Below are 26710 nucleotides of genomic sequence, written 5' to 3' on the forward strand. Positions count from 1 at the left end.
CTCGACCTGTCTACACTGAACCTATCCATTGCCAAAGAGAAATTCCGGATGATCACCAGTCATTCTATTCTCCCCCTGCTGCAGGAGAATGACTGGATATGCTCCATAGACCTCAAGGATGTGTACTGCCACATTCTAATGGACAGGCGATTCAGGAGGTTTCTCTGCTTTCGGTTAGGAGCCAGTCATTATCAGTTCAGGGTCCTTCCTTTTGGCCTCACCACAGTCCCCAGGGTGTTCACCAAGGTCATGGCAGTTGTAGTGGCCCACCTGAGGCTTCAAGGAATACAAGTCTTCCCTTACCTGGATGACTGGCTCCTCGCTGCTCCCACCAGGCATCTACTATGCTCGGCCAGGGATTATTTCCTGCATTTGGCCCATCTATTGGGGATCACCATAAATTACAAAAATTGTCCCTTCAGCCTGCTCAGGTCCTGGACTTCATAGGGGCCAGAATAGACGCTCTTCAGTCCAAGGCCTTCTTGACGTCGGACAGACTCTGCATCCTAACTCTCCATGTCTTAACCCTTCTACAGTCTCCGGCCCCACCGGCGAAATTGGTCCTGAGGGCCCTAGGGTCTATGGCGGCGGCCATCAACCTTTCACCCCTAGCCCGCTTGAATATGAGAGTGTTCTTCAATGGAACTTGCAGGTCCAGTGGTCCATCCTTCGACATCCATTGTACTCCCCTATTCCCCTCAGCACAGTTTGCAGGGAATCCCTGCTTTGGTGGCTCCATTCCCGAGAGCTTCGGTAAGGGCGGCCTTTTTTTATTCCTCTACCCCATGCCACGGTGACCACGGTTGCTTCTCACCTAGGGTGGGGGGGGGCAATGCATGGGCAGACCCACCCAAGGCATGTGGACTCCAACAGAGACCATTCTGCATATCAATGTTCTGGAGATGAGGGCGGTGCTTCTAGTATTGCAGGCTCTCCATGCCCTTCTTCCTCTAGGGACTATTGCAATTCAGATGGACAACATGTCAGTGGTCTGGTACATCAACAAACAGGGGGGGACCAGGTCTTACCCTCTTTACCGAGAGGCCATGAGAGTTTGGGAGTGGGCGATATCCACCAACCGTTTTCTGCTAGCAACACACATTCCGGGTTGGTCCAAAATTTTAGCGGATAAGCTGAGTCGAACTATCCTCTCACCTTACGAGTGGTCTCTGAATCCCTTAGTAGTGAAACAGATCTTCCTCAAATGGGGTCAACCTTGCTGCGATCTGTTCGCATTGCCTTCGAATGCAAAGTGCAGCAAGTTTTTCCCTCTAATCCCTCCACCCGGGGAGAGCCCCAGAGATGCTCTGGTTCATGCTTGGCCATCAGGTCTTCTTTATGCTTATCCTCCTCTCCTGTTAATGACAAAATTCTTGCAGAAAGCTCGTCGGTTGGGGAGCAGGGTTATCCTCATAGCCCCATTCTGGCCTCATCAAACCTGGTTCCCATACCTGCAGTCTCATCTCATAGCTCCTCCCTGGATCTTAGATCCCATTCCGGATCTGATTTCTCATCCTTCAGGACTGAAAACCCTGAACCTGGACGACCTCAAGCTTTCTGCTTGGTTGATCAGTTCCGTTAGTGGCTAGGTCTCCCAGCATCTCGTCCGCAGTTAAATCCATTCTGGTGCAGCACATAAGCATTCTACCAGGAAAGTCTACACAGTAAATGGAAACATTTTTCTATTTGGGCCGGGCATAGGAATCTGGACCCCTTTACGGCTCCCATTCCAGCAGTACTTGAGTTCTTATCCCACATTTTTCATCAGGGGGCCAGTTCTTTAACTGTGAAGGTTCAAATGGCAGCCATTTCCCACTTCCACATTGGAGACAATCTTGGCCCCGTAGCTTCCTCTAAGATTTTCAAAACCTTCTTGAAGGGCACTTTTCTTTTAAGACCTCTGGTCAAGAATGCGGTTCCTCGGTGGAATCTAACCTTAGTTCTACAGGCTCTTACTGGTCCCCCCTTTGAACCTGCAGCTTCGGTTGACTTAAAGTATTTGTCTTGGAAAACTGCCTTCTTGATTGATACTCGTCTAGCCGAGGTAATAGCAGAACTTCAGGCCCTTTTTTCTAAACCCCCGTATCTTGTCTTCCATAAAGACAGAGTTTCCCTCAGGACTAATCCCTCCTTTTTACCTAAAGTGTGGCTTCCGAGGCCAACGTCAACCAATCCATTAATCTGCCTGTTTTCTTTCCTAACTACCAGAACAAAGGGGAGTACAGACTCCATTCTTTAGATGTGCATAGACAGTTGCGCTTTTATTTGCACAGAACTGCTGCCTCTCATAAGTCGGAGCAGCTCTTTGTTTCCTTTGCTAAGCCATCTCTAGGTAAACCAGTAGTGAAGGTGATTCTAGCCAAGTGGATATCTGAATGCATTTTACTCGCGTACAAAATTTCTGGTTGACCTGAGCCCGTGGGGGTTCGTGCTCATTCTACCCGTTCTATGGCTACCTCTGCTGCCTTTTGGTCACGTGTACCCTTGGATGATATTTGTTCTGCGGCTACTTGGGCTTCCTCTCATACCTTTATTTCACATTATAAATTAGATTTGATATCCAGAGGGAGGGCAGCCTTCGGCTCTGCAGTGCTCCAGAATATCCTTCCTTGAGGACCTCCCAAGTTTTTTGGTAGCTGGGGACTCTGTCCTACAGGTTGCTGATCAAATAAAGTTAACTACTTCAGATAAAGAAGTTATGTACTCACCATAACATTCCATCTGAGTAGGTAACTTCATTTGTCAGCAACCAACCCCCCCCCCTCTCCGTCCCCCTAACCTATAGTTCGTACCTGAACGATTAATTGTTTCACTCCTGGTAGGTATCAGGTTAGGATGTTCAGGTGGTTTGTTTTGGTGCTGTATGATAATCAGGCAAACTCGATCTGAGGACTGGAGGGAGGTAGCAGGGTGTTATGGGTAAGGGGAGGAGCTTGGAGCTCGGATCTCTAGCTTGGAAAGCTGCCGGATTGGATCAGATACCCACAGGTTGCTGACAAATGAAGTTACCTACTCAGATGGAACGTTATGGTGAGTACATAACTTCTTTTTTACTAATCATCTTTTCTACATTATATCTTTGTGCTCTTTCTTTTTATTGTGAAATTTTCCATGTCAGGATGCCTTTGCCTGTATTTCTCTTCGAATATCTTTGAGACTGCCTTCTCTATGTTAGTTAACTTGGCTTTCTCCTTTGCATAAACATTGTACCATATCAAATCTCTCTTTCTTTCCCATGTCCATATTTCTTTTTTATATTTTTTCAAATATCTGTAGGTTTTGTTTATATTTTCTCACTTCCTCAGATGCTTCTTTTTCCAAACTGATCAAAATTCCTTCATCTATATATTCAAAAATCTGTTGTATTATTGAAAGTAAATTTTTTATTTGAAACTTCCGACAGTTTTTCCTGTGGAAGTATTTTTCTTTCCTCGAATTTCTCTCAATTGATTTGTACATCTTGTGTCTGGAAATTCTGAGCTTTTTGCATAATAGTAACAATACATAATTTCTTTCTTTTCCTCAATAGTCCACTCTATCGTCTTCTTTGGCCAATCAATTTTTGTTGTTTTTGTCAACTTCTAATCCCTTCTACAACATCTTCCCCTTGAGCCTGGCTTGGCCCCATTGTAGGAATGTTTCTGTATTTTGAGGATTCTGCATTGTCATTTTTTTCCAGTCCTGGCACAAGTGCGTCTACCAGGATTGGGCACTTTTTAATCCTGGATCTTGTGCACCCAGCTATCTTTTTATTTTTGATTTACTTCTGTCCATGATAAACGCTATAAAAATACAATCTATATCAGTGTCGCATTGGTGAGGTTTTGTGAAAACAGGGTCCACCTCGTGAAGGTACTCATCAAGACTTGAGGACGAATTAAATTTTAGCACTACTACTCTCATTTGCTTGCTGACTTTTCATCTCTCCATCAGGACCCCTTTTACTAACACAGTGGTCCCCTTTGACTCATCCTATGTCCTTTCAGAGCTGCATAACAAATTGATGCAAACAAGACTTATTTTGGTGGATGAAGCCAGAAAAAGATCTATGGAGTCATCCTTTCTCCCCCTCTCAGCCCATGGCCATAGTGACCATGGATGCTTCCCTTTGGGGGGGGGGGGCATTTCCAGGGAAATACAGTCCAAGGCACTTGGTCACCCGTGGAGGCCAACTTGCATATCAGTATTCTAGAATGGAGGGCAGTACTTCTAGCATTGCAAGTATTCCAGTTTGTCCTCCTGCCAGGGACAATTGCTATCCAGTCCGACAACATGTCCATAGTCTGGTATATCAGCAAACTAGGGGAAACAAGTCCTACCCGTTGTGTCAGGAGGCCATGAGAATTTGGCAATGTGCCATAGCTTCAAACCACTTTCTGACAGCAATGCACATTCCCAGGGATTCCACCGTAATTGCACACAAACTGAGCAGATGCATTCTCCTGCCTCATGAGTGGTCTCTCAATCCTGTCATAGTGGCAAAGATCTTCATTTGCTAGGGCCAGCCTTGCTGCAATCTATTCACATCCCCACAAAACACAAATGCAGCAGCTACATTACCCTAACTCCCCTGGGAGTCCCCAAGGGACACTCTAGTACAAGATTGGCCCATGGGACTTCTTTATGCTTTCCTTCTCCTTCCTCTGATCCCACAGTTTCTAAAGAAGGCTCTTCAGTTGAGAACCAGAATAATCATCATTACACCCTATTGGCCCCGACAAGTTTGGTTTCCCTTTCTTTGGCCTTATTTAGTACATCACCCATGGATTCTGGATCCAACTCCGGAATTGCTGTCGCACCCACAAGGATTGACACATCCAAACATATCGAGCCTCAAGCTGACAGCTTGGTTCCTCCACTTCTAGTAATTGCCAGGCAGAATACCCTATCCTTCCCTGTATGTCACATTCTCCTGGCTTCCCATAAACCATCCATCAGGAAACTCTATCTCAGCAAGTAGAAAATATTCATAATTTGCCCCCAAGGAAAAGGGAATAGACCCATTTTCAGCTCTGCTTATTTTGGTACTGGATTATTTATCAAACCTCTTCCTTTCGGGAGCGGCAGCTTCAACTATTTGAGTACACCTGGCAGCTATCTCTAACTTCTACAATGGCTTCCAGGACTCATCCTTGATTTCTCACTGTCTTTGTAAAACCTTTTTGAAAGGTGTCACACCCATTAGGCCACTCTTCAAAGTGCCAATCGAGCCCTGGAATTTGACATTAGTTGTGCAATCCTTGACTTGTCCTCCTTTCAAACCTGCTGCCACTTGCGATATAAAATTTTTATCCTGGAAAACTTTATTCTTGGTAGCTATTATCTCAGCAAGACGAATGTCTGAACTACAAGCCTTGTGCATAAAACGTCCTTACATGGTTTTCCAAAAAGACTAATCCCACCTTCTTACCCAGAGGTATTTCCGATTTGACTATTAACCCAACAATTGATCTGCCAATTTTCTTTCCAAATTTTTCTAACCAAGGAGAATATTCACTACTTTTACTTAATGTGCATAGACAATTGCAATTCTACTTGGACAGGACTAAATCACTATAAAAATCTGACCAATAACTTGTATCATTGTCGGGACCAAAACTGGGAAGATCTATTTCCAAAGTGACTCTATCTAAATGGTTGAGAGATTGCATTTGCTTTATCTATCGACAAAACAAAGCTCTTCTACCATCTAAGGTCAAAGCACATTCAACCAGATCAGTCGCAACATCTGTTGCCTTCCATGCAAGAGCTTCCATAGATGACATTTGTACAGCAGCAACATGGGCCACTCCTCACACCTTTATCATGCATTACAAATTGGGTTTGGTCTCCAGGGGAGAGCTTCCTTTGATTCAGTGGTACTCTGGAATATCCTTCCATTGAGCCTCCCAGGAAATAAAGTAGCAAGGGACTCTGTCCCATCAGTAATGAATGAATGAAGATTAACAACATCAGATAAAGAAGTTATGTTCTTACCATAACGTTCCATCTGTGTTGATCTTCATTCATTACCTCCCACCCGCCACCCCCCCTCCAAAAGACTCCTGGAGGTTCAGATTTGGTCCTACCTTATAATATGTAATTTGCCCAGATAAAGTCTCTGCTTTTTCTCTTCCTTTCTTATGGGCATACTCGATCTGAGGTGATAGAGAGAGGGGCACTATGGGTAAGCTTAGCTCGAGAGTTTTTGGCTGGCACGAGCTTGTTATAATGTCCGACTCTCTTCCGAGGATGGAACCGATGCTTATCACTAATGAATGAATGAAGATCAACAACACAGATGGAACGTTATGGTAAGAACATAACTTCTTTTTTTCTTTCGGTGAGCTAGAACTTGCTGAAAATTAACATGGATCTCTTGACAAGACTCCATGTCATTTTGTATATTCCTAGTTCCCCTGACAAGGCTACATGTGGGAAGGCCACAGTGGGTCCTCACAGATATTTGGAACCAGCCTTCAGATTCTCTAGAGCCTAACCTTCCTCTTCCTTGGTTAACAAATAGACTCTGGTGGTGAAGATATCCTGTAAACCTGTCTAAAGTGATTCTTCTGCTTTCTCCATTAGTAACACAGATGACTGCAAGTTGTTGTTGTTGTTGTCCTTCGGCTTCTCCCGGTCAGGGGTCGCCACAGTGGAACTCTGGTCTGCTAATGATTGGTAGTTGATTTTTACGTGCCGATTTGCCAGCCCTGACGCACAACCTTCAACGAAGGTACGCCCATTCGCGCATGTCTCCACGCAGAAGGCACTCTAGCTGAGAATCGAACCGGACAGTGTCTTACTGTGAGGCGACAATGCTACCGCACCACCACCACCGTAGATAACACCGATGACTGCAAGTGATTCTTTAAATTATGCATGGAGAGCACTACAGAACTAACTAGCAGATTCCCTCAGTAGGCAGCTAACCTTGGTCATCAACTAGAAATGAGATGCTCAGAATTTTCAAAACATTGTACAAATATGGATATACCAGAAGTGAACTTGTTCACATACATCTCCATAAACAATTGCAAACGTTTTGCTCGCTGCTTGTAAGACTCACTAGGAAGTAAATGCTTTTTCCCCATCTCTCTCTCGTGAATTTGAACCTAACCCATAGTTTCATAGAAAAGTACTAGGCTAGCTGTCCTTGCAGGCCAGTTTAAGCTAGTCAGTTTCCTTTTTTGTGCTTGAAATAAACTGTCTTATTTGGATATTGATTAGCTTTACCCATCCCATGGTCAATAATTATATGTTACCCCTAATGAGGATAACTAGGGGACCCATGCATGGGATAAAGCATTTAAGAGCTACCTCTGTCCATTAGTAGTAGCACAGAGGAAAGTTCTTGGGTAAACTTTCCATTTCCCATCCATATAGCCAAGTTGCACTTGAATGTGGACAGGGATGAGCTTTGTTTTATGAAGATGGGAAGTCTGTTCCAAAGCAGTGGTGTGCTGTGGAAGATATACCTGTCCTTCCAAACCATTCTGTTGATGTTGCAGAATAGGTTTAGAACCCTAGACTGAGTATTTCTGATGCCACTTGACTTGCTGATGTGTAGTAAAAAAAAATCAGTATTAGGTTGGAGGATGCCTTGTATACCAGTCGCAAGTCACCCCTTTAACAGTTTGTGTATAGTGACAGGGCTTTGAGTCTTTCCATGTAGGCATGTTGTTTAGACCGTGTAACCTTTTAGTAAGGTATCTCTGTGGGCATTCCAGTTGTTGCATATGTCTGGATAATTTTATGCCTTTCTTCCTTTCCTCCTTTTTTGCTTTAAGGACATTTCTTTTTTTAGCATCTTTTTCTGAATTATCACTTCTGGCACAGGCAAACTTAGTGATATAAAAGTAATCAAACCATAGTAACAAGTTCACGTTTACAAATATACATATATTTTTATATATCCTATAGCCTAAGCAACATTACATAAATTATTCAATTCCTGCCTTCTCTTAAATGTCATTCCTGTTCCAATATATATTTCTGCATGTATTTGTCCCACGATTTCCATTTTTTCTATGTAATTTGCTCCTACCCTTTTCTAAAGATCCCACTTCCTGTTCTTTTATCTCTGTTGCAATATTCACTACTTCAAGTATAGGTGGATTAGATTTCAGTGTACATTTTCTAGTAAATGCTTTTTTAACAGCCACCAGAATTAAATTTTAAAAGGCCTTATTATGTCTAGGCAATTTAGATCCTGTATCCCAGCTCAAAAAAAAATTCCTCATTTACACCCCTTTGTTTGCCCAATATTCCTGACAGGATACTCTGTATGGAATTTTTAAAGCCTTGCCAGCTCATTATACTCACAAAACTTATGCTCCCAGTTACTTCTTTCTCCCCAATCACACCTCCAACATTTGCCATCTACCTGAGGAAATATTCTTTGGAGTCTGCTTGGGGTATAAAAGTATCTATGCAAACACTTATTTGCAAAAATCCCAGATCTTTTAGAGTTTGTTGCATATTTGAGAGCATACATATGTCCTCCCATTGTTTCTTTGTGAATTGCATATCTCCTTTCCCAGTCTATTCTGACATTCAGTATTTATATACCCTACTAATGATCCCTATTTTAACATCAGCTTATGTTCTAGATTCAACTAAAAATTCAACTAGTGCAGGTCTTTCATTAAGAATTTCCCTTTCTTATTGTCTGTACTCTGTTATCAATCCCTGATAGAGAAGGCAATCACTAGCCTGCAATCCAAATATCTTCTTGGCCTGTTTCCATTCTGTAACCTTTCCTTCTCTAATTATTTGTTCCCAGTACCTTGGTTCCTTTGCCAACTTCCTGCTGTAAATTCCAGCCCCTGTTGTGTATTCTGTTTACCCCTAATTGCACTCATCCCAGTTGGCAGAATCTCCTGCCTCCATATTCTGTTGGCTTAGTTCCTGGTATACCTTCTGTTACTTGAATATAAAATTTAGTATGACTGTTGTTCTCCTTAAGGATCTGCATTCAAAATCCCACTAATTCTTTATTTCTTGAATTACCCTCCTGCTTCATCATCCCTTTTCACTTTGACTTGTTGCTTTATTTATTTATTTATTTATTTCAGTGAGCAAATTATAGATAGAGTTTGAATGCAAGAGCATGGATGCATGGAGAAAAAAGAGAAAGCAAAGAAATTAGAGGGTGTTGCTTTCTGCTTGCGTTATGTACAATAGCCTTAACTGTGTAGCTGTAAAATATTCCTTCAAATCAGGTAATCGTAAACCTCCTTGTTCTGTTAGGAGGATCAACTTATCCCACTTGACTTTTGCCCTCTTCCCTTCCCAAATAAAGTCCTTCAGCTCTTTATTAATTACTATCCACAACTTCTCTGGTTGATGAGAACAGTTTTACTGCTTGTATCTTGCTGTCCATATCCATAGGAAGGAGTGTCAGTTTCTCAGCTTTTGTTTTATCTTTTGTTTAGTCTCTTCCCGCATATGCTTAGCTGCCATAACAAAATTTTTTTAATCCATACTCTTAAGTACTTAATTTTGTCATGTCCCCATAAACATGGGTATTGCTGGGTCACTTCATGTGTGGGTACATATTTTTTAGCTATAGCCTTTGTTTTATCTTCATTAATTTTATATCTTGAAAAAAATAGAACTATCTCAGGATATTCCACACCACCGATATGTCCTTTTCTGGTTCCATCAGGTACAAAATATCATCTGCAAATAAAGCCAACTTTTCTTGAAAACCATACCAGTGATGTACTTGAATTTCTGAGTCCCTTATTTTCTTTGCCAGTGGTTCTAATTATAACGCAAATAACAAAGAGGAATGAGGACGCCCCTACCTGGTTCCTCTGTTCAGACACAATTATCTGAAAGGAACCCTCCCACTTAGATTGTTGCCTCCGATCCCTCATATAGCCTTCTAATTAACCTTATTATTGTGTCAGGAAATACAAATGCTTCCATTGCCATACTCGTAAAATCCCAGTTTACTCTGAATGCTTTCACTGCATCTATACCCACCAATAATGGCAGCATTTTCTTACATGCTGCTCCCTCTGGATCACCATTGTTCTGTTAATGTTGTGAAATGTTTGCTTCGTCTCCACAAACCCCATTGGTTCATGTGTATCAGTTTTGGCATCACCTTTGCCATTTTATTCCTCCTTTTCTTTTGATACAGAAAGCAGTGCTGAAAACGAAGCAGGACAGAGCCGATCTGTTGTTCATAGCTCCTTCCTGACCACAACAGCCATAGTTCAATTGACAAACCTAACTAGTCTTCTTCCTAACCCAGCAGCAGGACAGAGCATTGCGTTCCAGTCACAACGTTGAATTTCAAAGCTTTGTAGAACTCTTTCTGTGACCAAGTCCTAGGTATCATAAAAAATGTATGGAGCCTAGACTCACTGAACTGTCCATTCTAATCCTTTGTGGCTGCACGTATACCAACCTTTTCATGCAAATCCATCTGTGACAACCTTTTTAAAGGCTGTGTTCCAGTTAAGGTCTCCAAGCAGACACATCTTTCTTAACTGGGATTTGAACAACATGTTGAAGGTTGACTCTTGTCTCCATTTAAGACAGTTGACCGAATGGGTACTAAGTAAATGTCTTGGAAAGTACATTTTCTTGTTAATGTAATCTCAGCAAGAATTCCAGAGTTAGAAGCCCTGCTTAGTAAATCAGTTTACATTGACTTTTCATGAAGGAAAAAAAATGTTTCTAAACAGTAATTCATTATCCATACTCTAGGTGGTCCTCTCCTCAAAATATCAGTGAATCAACCCATTTCACTCACTTTTTTAATTCAGACTACTAGAATGAGGGATACACTTCCACATATATGCTGGATGAGAATTGACAACTGAGAGACTGCAGCATCAAATACCCATGGAATCAGCTGTTTTCTCTTTTATGGAAGAGAAAGAAAACCTGCCCTACCGTTGACTATTATTGCCTACTAGATAAACTATGAGGGAGTAGCTGGCACACCGTATTGCCTTTTGTTTGATAATTAAGTGCAGTAAATCTTGAGTTGCTGGCCCACTGTATTACATTTTGTTGCAAGTCAAGTAAAAAAAATCTTTGCAAATCACTGTTGGAGTACAATCCATTAGGGCAGCAGAAGTTTCAACAGTTTAGTTTAGAACTGCTTTTGGTCAAGTTATTCTAGTTGCTGCTACATGGGCAGCTGTCAGCAGATTCACAAAATGCTGCATGTTGAAAGAATAGTTAAAGGTATGACAGGTTTTTGGTATAACTGTGTTGGAAGGGATACTGTAAATGTCCACCTCCCATGGGTAACTGTATTGCTTGGGATTCTTCTTGGGTGTTTTGTTATATTGCTTACTAATCTGAAGTAGTTAGTTCATTTGCTCTGCAACCTGTGGGTATTGGATCCGAGCCGGCAGCTTTCCAAGCTACAAGATCCGAGCTCTTAGCTCCTCCCCCCTACCCATAACCCCCTGCTAGCTGCTGTATTACCTCAGATCGTTTTTTGCCGCGGTTGATGTAGCTACTTTTGAAGAGCTCCTGGTTCGGTGAGATCATTAAATTGCTAAAAACCTCTTTTTTTTCTATAGCTTTTGTAAAAATTTAGTTGTGTACATGTGTGCAGTGCCCTGTTTTTCCTATCAGTAGTTTAGTTATTTTTATAGTTAGCTTTTTCCTTCTCTCTGTGTCACCCCTCCCCCCTTTAGTGTTTGGGTGTGTGTGTGTGTGAGACATATAAAATGGCTGAAGGGCCAAAGCCTTTTTTTTTTCCAAATGTACTGAGTGTGGCCATAAGCTTTCACCAGCTGATGGCCACACTCAGTGCGTTTTATGCCTGGGGGTGGCCCATTTATCTGTGGCCTGCTAAATTTGTGCGGCCTTTAACCCCCGGGCGCTTAGGGATAGGAAGAATAAGCTGATCCTGGTGGGTAAGCTACCCCAAGAATCGGCTTCTTCTTCCTCTCCCACTCAGACTGCCTCGGCAGCCCCAGTGCCTTCTGCGCCTCTTGCTCAACCCGGGACTCAACCTCCCTCTTTGGGTTCGAGCACGTGCGACGCTGGTGCCTCTTCTACCAGAGAGAAGAGGCACAAGGATAAGGAGGGACATAAATCCCATAAAAGGCGGGCCAAGACTCAACCCTCAGCCCCGCCATCTAAAGTGACTAAGTCTCCCTCAAGGGTCTCCAGATCCTCCCCCTCTCAGCTCCGTTCACCCAGTTTCTCGCAGGAGCCGGAGGAGGAGGACCGGTCTCCCTCGAGGTCGTCAAGGCGGCCCTCCTGGCCAGCCTCGATGACTTCTTCTAGGTCGACCAGAAGCCTCACCGAAGCGGACATGGATCGGATGATGCGTCGATTCATACAGACCCAAATGCAGATGGGGGTGCTCTTGCCTCCCCCCCCTCTGGGAGGGAGTGCAGCCCCCATTTTTGCCCCGATCACTCCTTCTCCGACTCGTTTTTGGGTCTCTGAGTCATCGGATCCGGGCCCTTTCGGAGCCGGGGATTTGTCGGCGCCGATAGCGCTGGTCTCTTTGATGCCGACTATGCCCTCGAGCTTGTCGGATCCGAGTTCTCGGGGCCGAGGGCTGAGCGTCTGATCCGGGGGAGTTGGTGTGTCTTCAACGCCGCTGGGTTCGGAGCACACCTCTCTCTCTGCGCCGACCGCATCAGCCCCGACCCCGATCCCTACCTTGGAGCTGAGGAGAATGCTTTCGGAGCCTGGCAAGAGTAGTTCTCCTTTGGCTTTTGAGGTAGTGGAGAGGGTACTGTCGAGGTCCTCCAGGTCCCCGGTCTGGGCTTCGGATCCTCCCATACCCCCACTGTATGAGGGTCTATCTTCCATCATCCAACCATCGGGACAGCCTGCCCAAGCCCTCCAGCTAGTTCCCTTGGAGGAACAAGAACCCGTGGATGAGCCCTCTTCGGATAGTCCCACCGAGGAGGTCCCTCAGAAACGTATGTGTAAAAGGAGGCACCTGGACTCCCCTGAGTCCGTTACCACTGACACGGATTTAGATGAAAGGGAAGGTTCCCCAAGGTCACCCCCTGAGGATATCTCCTTCAGAGACATCATGGAAATGTTGCGTATTAGAGGGGGGTGGTGTGCCCAAAAACCTTCCTGGAGGCATTTGAGGCAGGCCCATCTACCTCCTGGGTGTCCCCTCCGGCTGACCCCCTGGTAGACTTAATTACTACCAGGGCGTGGAAGGAGCCCGACACCGTGGAGCCAATTCCTAGGCGTCCTGATAAAGTCCTTAGCCCCCCTACAGATAGGCAGTCTTGGGCCAAGGGATCTCCCGTTGATACCATGTTGGTGGCGGCTGCCACCAAGAGAGAACTCGCTCAGGAGAGTTCTTGGTCCACCCGCCAGATAAGGAATCTCGAGCACTGGATCGCATTGGGAAGTGGATGTTTGCTTCAGCGACCTTTTCGATAAGGGCGCTGAACTGTATGGCATATACCATCAGGCTACAGCGAGACTTGATCAAGGAATACGCTGCAGCCCCCCCAGAGTCCATGTCTGTTGGAGACAAGGATGTTTTTTCGACTCGAATGGCCACTCTAAAATCCATTTCTAATGCGTCCATGCGGCTTCTCTCCCATGCAACGGGGGGAGCCGCTAGGGCCAGTGGAGCCGGGGTCGTCTTGCAACGTCACGCCTGGCTCCTTCTTTGCGACTTCGCGGATCCCTTCAAGGCGTCCTTCGCGAACACCCCTTTTGACGGATCTTTGCTTTTTGGCAAGACTGTTCGCGATACACTGGTCCAAAGCGAAAAGGACGGGAAGACGCTGTCTGCCGTCTGAGTCTGCTTCTCTAATCCCCAACGATCCTTCTCCAGGAATCAGAGGGGACAAAAGAAGCTGTGGTTCCGTAAATCTCAGTAATCCCATCCAACTTCGGACCCCTCATCCTCTAGAGGCAGAGGAGGACAAGGTGGACGCCGGCCCAGAGGCAGAGGGGGGCCGCGTAACTTCGGGTCTAGAGAGCCTTTCTCGGACAGGCCCGCGCAGCAGCCCTGAGGGCTTGCCCGACTGTCCCTCTCTGGAGGCAGCCGGGGTGCAGTTGATGGAGCACCTGTCAAATTGGGAGTCCCTTACGACAGATCGATGGGTTCTCTGTATCATATCCAGAGGTTATTCCATTCCCTTCATAAACCTTCCCCCCAGGACCAGACGCCTCCCCGATGTACCACCCAATCAGAGGGAGGCAGCGGCTTCAGAGATATCGAAGTTGCTAAGAAAAAGAGCCATCCAGCCCGTTCCCCCAGATCATTCCGGATTGGGTTATTACTCCAGGTTCTTTTTGGTGCCAAAGAAAACGGGGGACCTAAGACCCATCTTAGACCTTTCCGGTCTGAACCTGTTCATTCCCAAGGAAAAATTCCGGTTGGTCACCCTCCAATCTATTCTCCCCCTTCTGCGGGGGAACGACTGGATGTGCTCTATAGACCTCAAGGATGCATACTACCACATTCTGATGGACAGACGATCCAGAAGGTTCCTCTGCTTCCGGCTGGGAGCCAGTCATTATCAGTTCAGGGTTCTTCCATTCGGCCTCACCTCAGCCCCCAGGGTGTTCACCAAAGTCATGGCAGTGGTTGCAGCCCACCTGAGACTTCAGGGCATTCAGGTCTTCCCGTACTTAGATGACTGACTCCTTACCACCGCCAACAGGCATCAGCTCTGCGTGGCAAGGGATTACGCCCTGAACCTTGCCCACAACTTAGGCATATCAGTGAACCTGCAGAAATCCTCCCTGTGCCCTGTTCAGGTCCTGGATTTTATAGGGGCCATGTTGGATTACCCGTATCTCTCAAGCTACTCTAACTTCAGACAGGCTGAGCAGCTTGTCATATCGGGTATTAGCCCTTCTTCAGAGTCCTGCTCCTCCGGCGGAGTTAGTCCTGAGGGCACTAGGGTCTATGACGGCAGCAATCGGTCTCTCCCTTCACGCACGCCTGCGAATAAGGATATTACAGTGGACCCTACAAGTCCAGTGGTCCCTATCACTCCACCCATTGAACACGCCAATACCACTGAGCAGAGTTTGCAAGGACTCCCTACTTTGGTGGCTCCATGCGCGGGAACTCAGAGAAGGGAGGCCCTTTGTGATCCCCCTGCCCCAAGCCATGTTGATCCCGGACGCTTCTCACCGCGGGTGGGGGGGGGCATTGTTCAGGCAGATCCGTCCAAGGCACGTGGACGTCCCTAAAGGCCGCTTTGCATATCAGTGTCCTAGAGATGAGGGCGGTGCTTTTGGCGTTGCAAGCTCTCCACGACCATCTCCCTCTGGGGACTATTGCAATCCAGACAGACAATATGTCAGTAGTCTGGTATATAAACAAACAGGGAGGAACCAGATCTTATCCCCTTTGTCGAGAGGCCATGAGAGTTTGGGAATGGGCGATATCCACCAACCGATTTCTGATAGCAATGCACATTCTGGGACAGTCCAACGTATTAGCGGACAAACTGAGTCGAGTACTTCTCACTCCATACGAGTGGTCTCTAAATCCATCTGTTGTGAAGCAGATCTTCCGCAAATGGGGTTGGCCTCGCTGCGATCTTTTTGCTTCTCCTTTAAACACAAAATGCAGCGAGTACTTCGCAATACTTCCCCCCAAAGGGGAGAGTCCCAGAGACGCTCTAGTTCATGCTTGGCCTCCTGGTCTCCTATATGCATATCCTCCCCTCCCGCTCATGATAAAATTCATACAGAAAGTCTGTCGGTTGAGGAGCAAAGTTATCCTCATAGCCTCATTCTGGCCTCGACAGATCTGGTTCCCTTATCTGCGGTCTCACAGTGTGGCTCCTCCATGGATTCTGGATCCCATGCCAGACCTGATCTCGCATCCTGCGGGTTGCCAAATCCCGAACCTGGTCAACCTCAAGCTTACGGCTTGGTTGATCCAGTTCCAATGATGGCTAGGACTCCCGGCATCTCTTCTCCCGTTAAGGCCATACTGGTCATGGCCCATAAGCCGTCTACCAGAAAACTTTACAATAGTAAATGGAAACGTTTCTCCATCTGGGCTAAAGACAAGGACCTGGACCCATTTACAGTCCCTATTCCGACTATTCTGGACTTCCTGTCACTGATCTTTCGGCAGAGAGCAAGTGCTTCTATGGCAAGGGTGCAGTTGACGGCCATCTCCCATTTTCATGTAGGTGATTGCTTAGGGTTCTTGGCATCTGCAAAATTATGCAAAACTTTCTTGCGAGGCATCTTTCTTTTGAAGCCGCCTGTAAAAACTGTGGTTCCCCCATGGGATTTGACCTTAGTCTTACAAGCCCTGACAAGTCCACCCTTTGAGCCTGCGGCCTCGGTTCCGTTAAAATTCTTGTCGTGGAAAATGGCCTTCTTGGTGGCTATTACTTCGGCCAAGAGGGTTTCAGAATTACAAGCTCTGTGTATGAAACCCCCTTACCTTATCTTTCACAAGGATAGAGTGTCCCTCAGGACTAACCCATCTTTCTTACCTAAGGTGGCTTCAGAGTCAGTCAATAAATTTACCAGTGTTCTTCCCAAACTTTCAGAACAAAGGAGAATACAAGTTGCACAAATTGGATGTGCACAGACATCTACGTTTCTTCTTGCACAGAACTAAAGATTTTCGCAAATCAGACCAGTTGTTTGTATCCTTTGCAAAATCAGCCATGGGTAAAGTCATTTCCAAAGTGACTGTAGCAAATTGGATCTGTCAGTGCATAATTCAAGGGTATATATCGTCAGGCAAACCAGCCCCTATTGGAATTCACGCTCATTCTACAAGGTCTGTAGCCACCTCAGCAGCCTTTTGGTCTAGGGTTCCCTTGGACAACATATGTTCAGCAGCTACTTGGTCCTCTTCTCATACGTTCATTTCTCATTATAAACTAGATATGATTTCGAGAGGCAGGGCTTCTTTTGGCTCCACAGTGCTTCAGAATATCCTTCCGTAAAGGCCACCCAGGTTCCTTCTTGAGTAGCTGGGGACTCTGTCCCACAGGTTGCAGAGCAAATGAAGTAACTACTTCAGATAAAGAAGTTATGTACTCACCATAATGTTCCATCTGAGTAGGTACTTCATTTGTCTGCAACCGACCCCCCCCCCGCCATCCCCCGAACCTTTTTCGGGATATTCTGGTTACCTGTAAGTTTCTTGTCAGGAGTTTACATCTGGTGTATTCCTCTCTCGAGGTGATTAGTTGGGTGATAAGGCAAAAAAGTCGATCTGAGGTAATACAGCAGCTAGCAGGGGATTACGGGTAGGGGGAGGAGCTAGGAGCTCGGATCTTGTAGCTTGGAAAGCTCCCGGCTCGGATCCGATACCCACAGGTTGCAGACAAATGAAATACCTACTCAGATGGAACGTTATGGTGAGTACATAACTTCTTTTTTTCTTCAGGGAATGTTATTGTTTAGTTGTATAAGGTAATTGTCTATTTTCTGGCCCTTTATTTTGGGGATGCACAGCTGTTTTTACGATGGTTATGACATCTAGATACTCTTTAATAAGACCGATTCCATCTTGCTTTGTATTGTACTAGCCTTAGTACTGGGTATTTGCCAACCTCAAGCACACTTTCATGTGAGGCTTTCAGGCCTGTAGAATTGAGGAGAGCATGTGACAACATAGTACATATAAGGAGTCTCACACTCCATGTGTCAACACCTTCTCAGACATGAGACCAACATTGGTCCATGGAAGGAAGAGTGCCCCTACTGAAAAATAAACCAGTAAAAAGCAGAGTGCATAAGGTGGGTAAACCCATGTTATGATTTACTGTTTGTGACCAGTTTCTACTGGAAGACATACTGTTTGAGTAAGTTACTGTATTATCCTCTTTTGTGATTAAAGGATGTGATACGATTGTTTGAGTGTGATTTCTCAAGTACAGGTCTCCTCAACCCATAGTGGCATGTACACTTTCTTCCTATATTCCTACTGCATACCGCAGCCACACTCGATGCATGCTGTGGCAGATGTTCTTTGTGTTTCACTGTTGCAGTCATCACATTTGGGTTATCCCTGCTAAGGTAGCCCTTGGCCGGTCCAAATGCCAGAGGCTTAGTATTTCTGCGTCGGTTGCTGTCGCTTGAGGACTGATGTCAGGTCTTCAGTAGTATAAAGTAAGACAGCCGACGCCATTACATCAGTCTTTCTTGGCGTAGAGTCCGAAGCAGAAGCAGTTTGCACGAGTGCTGGTCGGCCGCTACCTGAGTTTTCGTCTCCGAATTGAAGTTGAAGTCTTCTGAAGATAAGTACCCCATTGGGGATCCTTTTTTCTTGCACTAACCGATGTCAGAAAAAGTTAACAATTGTCTCGCCTGTGGAAAGCAAATACCACACCGAAATTTCCACTCTTACTGCGTCACTTGTGTAGGCCCAGACCATGACGTCTCCAGTTGTCGCTTCTGTGCTTCGTTCAATGCCAGAACTATCCGTCGTCGGGCCCTTATTGTAGCTAGATACTTTTGTTTACAGTCCTCGAATTCCGGTATGTTTCGGTAAGCCATCTGACAGCAAATCTTCCAAAAAAGTAAAGATAAAGACAGAGACCGCACAGGTCCAAATGTACCGACGGCACTTCCATTAAGCTAGTCGTTAGTCCTCCGGTACTCAGTGAGGTGCTTTCGCAGCCCCTAATGCCCGCTTCTGTTGAATTGCAGGCCGCTACCAAGACCCTTTTGGAGTCCGGTATGCCACAAAACTCTTCTAAGATTAAGGATCCTACATTCATCTCTACCTTGGATGGGTCCGGAGCTGCTGAGCAGGCACCGGCATCCAAGGAAGTCCTTCACCCTACTGAATCTCGACACAAACCGACGTCTTCTTTCACGACTACTGTTCTTTCAAAAATGACCGAGTTTCTTAGGCCCAGGGTTCGAACCACATCCAAGAAACAGATGACCCACTCTCGGGCGCCTTCTACTTTGCCTTGGTCTCAAATGCTTAAAACGGCGGAAGACCATATCATGCTGATCAGGGGAAGCCAAGCTACCACCTCAAAAAGGAAAAGAGATCTGTCCCCTGTAGTTTTGGCTAAACAAGAGTCAGATGAATCTGATGCATCTGACTATGAAGACATGCAACCCCCCTCCACTTATGAGGATTCTGATGCAGAGGACTCCATTCCTTCAGCCTCTCCCCCAGAGGATTTTTCCTTTGGGGAAACCCTGCATACTTTAAGGGAGCATTTCCAATGGGAGAGTCAGGACTACTCTGTCTAAAAAGAGACTCTGGGAATTCCTAGATCTTTCGCAATACAGACCCGTGGCCATCGCCCCAGTCCTGGATGTTGTGGATGTTTTCCTTGAATCCAGCTTGACTCCTGATGCCCTACCCCCTGCTCACAGAAAACCAGACAGGTACTACAGAGTACCTGACTCTCACAAATATCTTTTTAAAAACCCAATAGCTGACCCTGAGGTCATGTCTCAAAGGCCAAAAGGGATTAAAGCAACCTCTGCTAAGAATCCCACACCCTCAGACAGGGATTCCCGAGCGTTGGACAGATGGGGTGAAAAAGTATACACACCAGCTATTCTAGCTATCAGGGCACTAAATTGTCAGTTCCATATGCTGAAATTTCAGCAACATACCTTGGAACTCCTTAAACAAAAAATGTCTTCCCTTCCTGCTTGGGCAGAATCTAAAGATTTACAAGACTTAATGCATTCTGCAAGCCAACTAACTAAACATAATTTGCACTGTGGTTTTGATGCCCTAGAAGCTTCTTGCAGGGCAGCAGTCACTGGATCTGTCATTAGAAGACATGCATGGCTTAAGGAACAGCCCCTGCCAGACCATGTCAAATCTAAATTGTTGGATGCCCCCTTGCACAAAGATAACTTATTTGGCACTAAGGCAGAAGAGGTCTTAAAAAAGATGGAAGAAAAAGCAAAATCTATACAAACAGTTAAGGATTTCTTACAAGTCTAGCCCCCTAGGTTCAGCAGGCATTGTCCCTCCAAGCACTGGTCCTTTGCTGCTCTGTGTAAACCTGCACAGCCTAGGCCCCGTGGAAACACCCCGACAGCAGCCCCAGGGAATGCAGAGATCTAAGCAGTGGACTACCTCCACTTCAAAACCAGGGAGTTCTAAGCCACCCCCTTATGGTAAGAACTCACAATGACTCACCTCCTCCACCTTCCCCCTCTGCCCACCTTCTCTTACCCCCCTAGGAGGAAAACTCTCATTTCACTCAAGCACCTGGGCTACCATAACCAAGGACCAATGGGTTCTGAACATTGTGTCTCAAGGACAGATTTTCCTTCCATACCCTTCCAACCCCAAAAACGTTCCCAGATCTGCCACCAAATCTGTGCGTAGAGGCTCAAAAGCAAATCCTTTCCCTGCTCTCTGAGAGCAGTAGAGCACGTTCCTGCAGAACAGATAGGCCAAGGCTTCTACTCCAGACTTTTTCTGGTGCCCAGAAAAGAGGGCACCTGGCACCCCATCCTCCATCTATCAGTTCTAAACACCTTCCTGGTGATCCCAAAATTCAAAATACTTGCCCTCCAGCAGCTGCTACCCATGCTGTCCAAGGACGCTTGGCTAGCCACCCTAGATTTAAGAGGCCTACCTCCACATTCCTATCAGGGAATCATGCAGGAAATATCTCCGCTTCAGGGGAGGATCTCAACACTTTCAGTTCTCTGCACTTCCCTTTGGCTTATCTACTGCTCCCAGAGTTTTTACAAAATGTCTGGCTACGGCCATTGCATTTTGCAGACAAAGAAATATTCACATTTACCCATACATAGATGACTGCCTTATTCAGGCAGACCACCAGGAAAAGCTGCTCAAGCACCTGGCCTTTGTAAAGACCCTACTAACCTCCCTAGGGTATACAATCAACGAAAAGAAATCCAAACAGGTGCCCAGCCAAAGGATAATCTTCCTGGAAGCAAGTCTGGACACAGCATCCCAGATGGCATTCCTTACACCAGAGAAACAAATTTTCCTGACAGCTTACTTCTCTCAACTAGCCACCAGGCCCCAGCTATCTGCAAGGAAGATCCTGCAAGCTCTGGGGTTCATGGCATCTTGCGTATTACTCATTCCATGTGTCAGACTGCATATGAGGTAACTTCACTGGTACCTAAAGAGCCTTTGGTGTCAACACTCTGAAGACCTGGAAACTCTTCTACTGTAATTCCTTGCCTCAGAAAGGAATTTCTTTGGTGGGCAACAGCATGCTCCCACAACAAGGGACTACCCTTCTACCCACCCCCCGCCACCCAGACCCTCACCATAGATGCATCAGACTACGCTTGGGGTGCACACCTGGACAGCAGGTGCATACAGGGCCAATGGAGTCCTCAGAAAATCTCTCTGCACATCAGTCAAAAAGAGATGGTGGCTGTGCAGTACGCCTTGATAGCTTTCAAACACCTTCTCTCTCCAGGGATTCTCCTGATCAAAACGGACAACACCACTGTGATGTGGTACATCAACAAGCAGGGAGGGACTCACTCCTACCCTCTATGCAGGCTGACCATGACCTTTTGGCTTACAGCCTCTTCCATGCAGCTACACCTGTTAACACAATTCCTACCAGGCTCTCTTAACTCTCTGGCAGACCAATTAAGCAAAAACCTTCTGGACTCACAAGAGTGGCAACTCAACAGAAGTACCCTCACCCTAATAACTCAGAAGTGGGGAACCCCGAAGGTCGACCTCTTTGCCTCTCACACCAACCATGAGCTCAGAAAATTCTACACCAGGGAGCTTCACTGCATGGCTTGCCTGGGTCAGTCTGTGCCTTTCCTCCCCTACCTCTCATCCCCAGGGTACTGCTCAAAATAAGGGAGGAAAAACCAAGGACCATTCTTATAGCTCCAGACTGGCCCCAACAACACTGGTACCCCTTGCTGCACAGCCTGTTCCTGCTGGCTCCATGGCATCTTCCTCAGATTCCAAACCTCCTGACCAAGAGGGAAAGGGAATTAATACATCCCAAATTGCAGACACTCAGTTTGGCAGCTTGGCTTATTCCCTAACCTCAAACCAATCTGCCATCCTCAGTAAACAGTTTCTGGATGTTATCAATGAGGCCAGATGTCCTAGCACCAGAAAGTCTTATGCAGATAAATGGAAAGGGTTCTGCACCTGGATCCAGGCTAAGGGAGCCAAAATGGCACAGTCCTCCAACCTTCTCATCCTGTATTACTTAGCTGACCTACTACACAGTGGTCTCTCTTTCTCCTCTATATATATCATGCCTCTGCTATTTCTGCTCATTTTCCCACTGAGCAGCCCCTTTTCTCACACCCTTTGATCAAACAGTTCCTCAGAGGGGCTAGCAACTTAAGACCCCCAAAAGGGCACCAACACCATCTTGGGACCTTAACTTTGTCTTGGAAAAGCTCACCCTGCCCCCTTTTGAACCAGCTTCTTCTGCAAAGCTAAAATTTCTCCTGGAAGACAGCTTCCTTCTGGCCATCACTTCAGCCAGAAGAGTCTCTGAGCTGCAAGCTCTCATGGCTGTGGAACCCTTCATCTTCCATGCAGACAGGGTATCCCTCAGAACTAACCCAGCCTTCATGCCTAGGGTAGTGTCCAGTGTGGCTCTCAACCAATCCATTCATCTTTCCACCTTCTTTCCTAATCCCCAAAACAAGGGGGGAAAGGATTCTTCATTCTCTAGATGTGCACAGAAAACTCTGATTCTATCTAGACAGGACTAAATCCTTCAGAATGTTTGATCAGTTGCTGATTAGCTTTGCTACAGGGTAGAAGGCAGAGCCATCTCCAAGCAAAGCATTTTCAAATGGATAGCACACTGCATCAGTTTCAGCTACAAACAGCATGGAAAGCCTCCCCCCACGGGGGTCAGGACACACTCCACCAGAGCAGCCTCCACCTCTGCAGCTTTCCTAAGAGGCGTCCCCACCAGGGACATCCTGGAGGCTGCCACCTGGACATCTGTTCACACTTTTACCAAGCATTACCACCTGCCTCTCTTCTCTCCAAATCCAGGCCAGAGTTTACCTCTGCAGTCTTGCAGTGCATCCAAGCCAGCCCCTAGTTTCTTTGACTGCCTTCACCCATTTCCTCAACTTTGGGCATGAATGCAACAGTGAAACATGAAGAACATAGTGCAATTGTGTACACTTACCATAAATGTAGATGTTCAAGTGTATTCACAGTTTCAGTCCTGGTTTCCCTCCCTCCATCCCCCATTATTCTCTTTCTTTCCTTACAAGGGACATATTGGTATTTATTTTCCACTGGTTGTGTTCTTCCACCAGAACCTGGCGTCTTACTTTGGGGGCTCCTGACAGGTTAGGGCAAGAAATAATGATGTAATGGCATCAGCTGCCTTACTTTATACTACTGATGACCTGACGTCAGTACTCAAGCGACAGCAACTGATGCAGAAATACTAAGCTTCTGGTATTCGGGCCAGCCGAGGGCTACCCTGGCAGGGATAACCCAAATGTGATGATTGCAACAATGAATACACTCTAACATCTACATTTATGGTAAGTGTGTACACACCTGTACTTCCCATTCCATGATGATGCAGAACTTAGGTTCATAGGTAGGTAATAGGCTATCTGCCCGAAGGAATTTATAAGCCTAGCCGGAATGTGTTGGCTTTCGCCACCCCCTTAGATTAGTTCTCTATGCCTCTGTCCAGCAGAGCCTTTGAAGTGATCCCTGGGGTAAACTTTCTGTTTCCCATCCACTCATCAAGGTTTCTCTTGAAGAGGGTTAGCAAGGATCTCTGCTTAATGTAGATTAGAATCTTGTTCCAGAGCATGGGAAGTCTCTGGGACAGGAATCTATCCCTCCAGCACATCCAATTTATTGTTGTGGTGAGGTTTAGATCCCTGGAGCGTGTGGCTCGAGGGGATATGGTTTTCTTTAGGTGGAGCATGTCCATCAATTCTGGGTTGGACATGGCCTTTTATGTCAGACAGAGATCACCTCTGAGTAGGCGGTATGTAACCAAGTACAGCTGGAGTTTCTTCAGTCGAGCTGCATAGGGCATCTGCTTGAGACCAGTGATCCTATTGGTGAGGTACTTATGTGGTCTTTCCAGTTGTTGCAGGTGTCTTGTAAGGTACATCCCAATGGAGCATTGTACTCTATGATGGGTCTGATGAGTGATGCATAGAGGTGCCCAATGACCTCTTTCGATCTGGATGCAAACCCTTTTGTGATTAGGTGGGCCACATAGAAGGATTTTCTAACCACTTTGGCAATGTGATTATCAAAGGAGAGGTTACTGTCTACTTGGGTCCCCAGATCCCTTATTACATCTTACGTATTTAGGGGGCTACCATCTATGTGGCAGTTTATGGGTACTTCGTTTTTTCCAAAGGGGATGACTATGCACTTTTTGGCATTTAGCTTGAGGCCATGGTTTTGACACCAGGTATCTGTCTCAGTGACCCCCTTTTGGAGGATGTATGTGTCAGCTGGAGAGTCAGTTATAGCCCCTAGTTTGCAGTCATCTGCGAACTTGGTGAGCCATAGTCCTCCTGTGCTTGCCTGTACCTCTGAGAAGTATATGCCAAACAGGAGGGGTCTTAGGACTGAGCCCTGGGGAACGCCACTTGTAACCGGTTTAGAGTAAGACCTAGCTCCCGCAACTGTTACCATGTGGGTTCTGTCCGTGAGCCAGTTGGCAACCCATCTTGTGACTTAGGGGTTTATGTTCAGGCTGGTGAGCTTGCCCATAATACCAGAATGGGGAATGGTGTCAGAGGTCTTTGCGAGGTCTAGCTAGGCTTTGTGTACCACCTTTCCCTCGTCTATAGCCTTGGTAACTGTCTCAAAGAAGTCCACCAGGTTTAGGAGGCATGATCTTTCCTTAACAAAGCCGAGCTGGGTAGGGTCCTGTGTTCTGAGGTTTCCAATGTCTCTGTTAATGAGATCCATGATGATGCACTCCATAGCTTTGCAGACCAAGCTCGTCAGGCTTATAAGGCGATAGTTCCCTGGGTTCGTTGTGGCTCCACCTTTGTGGAGTCGAATAACCGTTGCTGTGCGCCACTCTGTGGGCATGTAGCCTGTGGAGAGGCAGAGTTTAAACAGTGTGTTTAGGTGAGGGGTTAGTTCATCTTTTAGCTCGTGTAGGACGCAGCCTGAGACACTGTCAAGTCCCATTGGTGCTGTGTTTTTGGCTTTGGAGAGGGCTGTTTTAACCTGAGTGTCTGTGATTTCAGGGGCACTACATTCTTGTATAGTTATGGACCCTTTGGGGGGTGAAGTTTGCACTGAACCTGTTTCCCAGGATGTTGGCTATATCGGTCGATTCAGTGTATTTTGTGCCATTCTGCACTAACTGAGCAGATCTGAGAATTGCCACTTAGATTCTTGACATAGCTAAAGAATGCCTTGTGGTTATCTTTGGAGTCCATGGCAATTTTTCTTTCGAAGCTAGCCTTGAATGATTTTATGAGGGAACATAGTTTCTTCCTGATACTGATCAGGGATGTCTTCCCTTCTTCGGATTTTACTCTTTTCTGTATTAGTTTCCTCCTCCTGTTGTATAGCTTGTTTATGGCAGGGGTCCACTAGACTGGTTTCCTTTTCTTGGAGGAGTGAGTCTTGGTTTTGTTTGGGATAGCATGATCTATGCATTCTTGTAGGTGCCCGTAGAGTTCATTAGTAAAGGATTTTACAGCTTGGACAGCGTTATCCTTTAACATAGGGGCTTTGAAACTTCGCACCTCGGTCTTAAGTAACGTGAAGTTTGCTTTTGAAAAGTTTTTCACTGTGGTTTCTTTGACCGGGGGTGGTGGCGGAATGTGGATATCCAGAGTGATTAGTTTATGGTCAAATCTAACCAGCGAGGGGTTGACCTCCAGTGTGGAACACTGGTCTGTTCCTGAGAACTGTTACTGAGAACTGTTGAAAGTAGTGCTTAATCTTTTTCAGATATGTTTGCTTGTATTTCATTTAATTTATTTGTTAACCTGATAAGCGAACAGGCCTATTTTGGAACCTTGTAAGCCATTGTCCTTGCTCGTAGCTGAAAAATTGCTTGCAACAGTTTGTGTTGCAAAAACACTTAAATCACTAAAACAACGATAGATACAGATATAAGAATGTGTGTCTTCATTTTCTTGTATTGTAGAAAGTATTTTTATTTGCTCAATTATGTACGTATGCAGCTGACTTTTGGCTTAGAGGATAAATGAACTGTTAACGAGCTGTTTCCTGTGGTTCAGTGGTGCAAGGTTTGATTCCCTCAGCATCCGTTGGCTGACTGTGTGAGACCTGAGCAAGTGACCTAACCAGACACTGTTCCCGGGCTGAGTCTGAAAAAGGTTCATGGAGATTAGTGCTGTACACTGGAGAACAAATACAAATAAACAATTAGACATGTACATTGTTACATTTTGTAAAACAGTTAAATTCTGGAGCAAGTTTCATTAGTAGTGTGTTATTACTTTCTGATGTATCAGTATTCTGTGCACAACACTTATCTTGGCAGCAGTAACCTTAGTCATACTATATATACTGGCATATGTTTTAGCAAGGTTTCAGTGACATTGAGTGTATAACCTTGTTTGTTCCTGAAAAGTTAGCAGTCATGTAAGTTTGACATAATACATTGTGGGTTGGCAGTTTTAATTTTGGAAATATTTCTTAAATGTTTTCTTTTCTATGTTTTTATAGATCCTGTACTCCAGGTTCCAACACTTGTTGAAGAGTAAGTTTTTTTTTCGTTTTTCTGATTTTTTTTTTATAAATTTGTACTACTTTTGAGAGGATGCTTAACCTACATGTCAGACAATGAGGTATCATAAAGTATCATTT

General features: G+C 45.6%; 1 protein-coding gene across 1 annotated transcript in view; it reads left to right on the forward strand.

The window, feature by feature from the left end:
* ERN1 (endoplasmic reticulum to nucleus signaling 1) overlaps nucleotides 1–26710 on the forward strand; it is a 1214209-nt gene that overhangs the window by 400567 nt on the left and 786932 nt on the right. The window contains exon 3 of the mRNA XM_044070452.1: nucleotides 26570–26603. Coding sequence (XP_043926387.1) covers nucleotides 26570–26603 — 34 coding nt within the window. The remainder of the gene's footprint in view (nucleotides 1–26569; nucleotides 26604–26710) is intronic.

Source organism: Protopterus annectens, chromosome 4.part1 (genome assembly GCF_019279795.1).
Source record: "Protopterus annectens isolate FY-2018-M chromosome 4.part1, PAN1.0, whole genome shotgun sequence".
NCBI classification, from domain to species: domain Eukaryota; kingdom Metazoa; phylum Chordata; order Ceratodontiformes; family Protopteridae; genus Protopterus; species Protopterus annectens.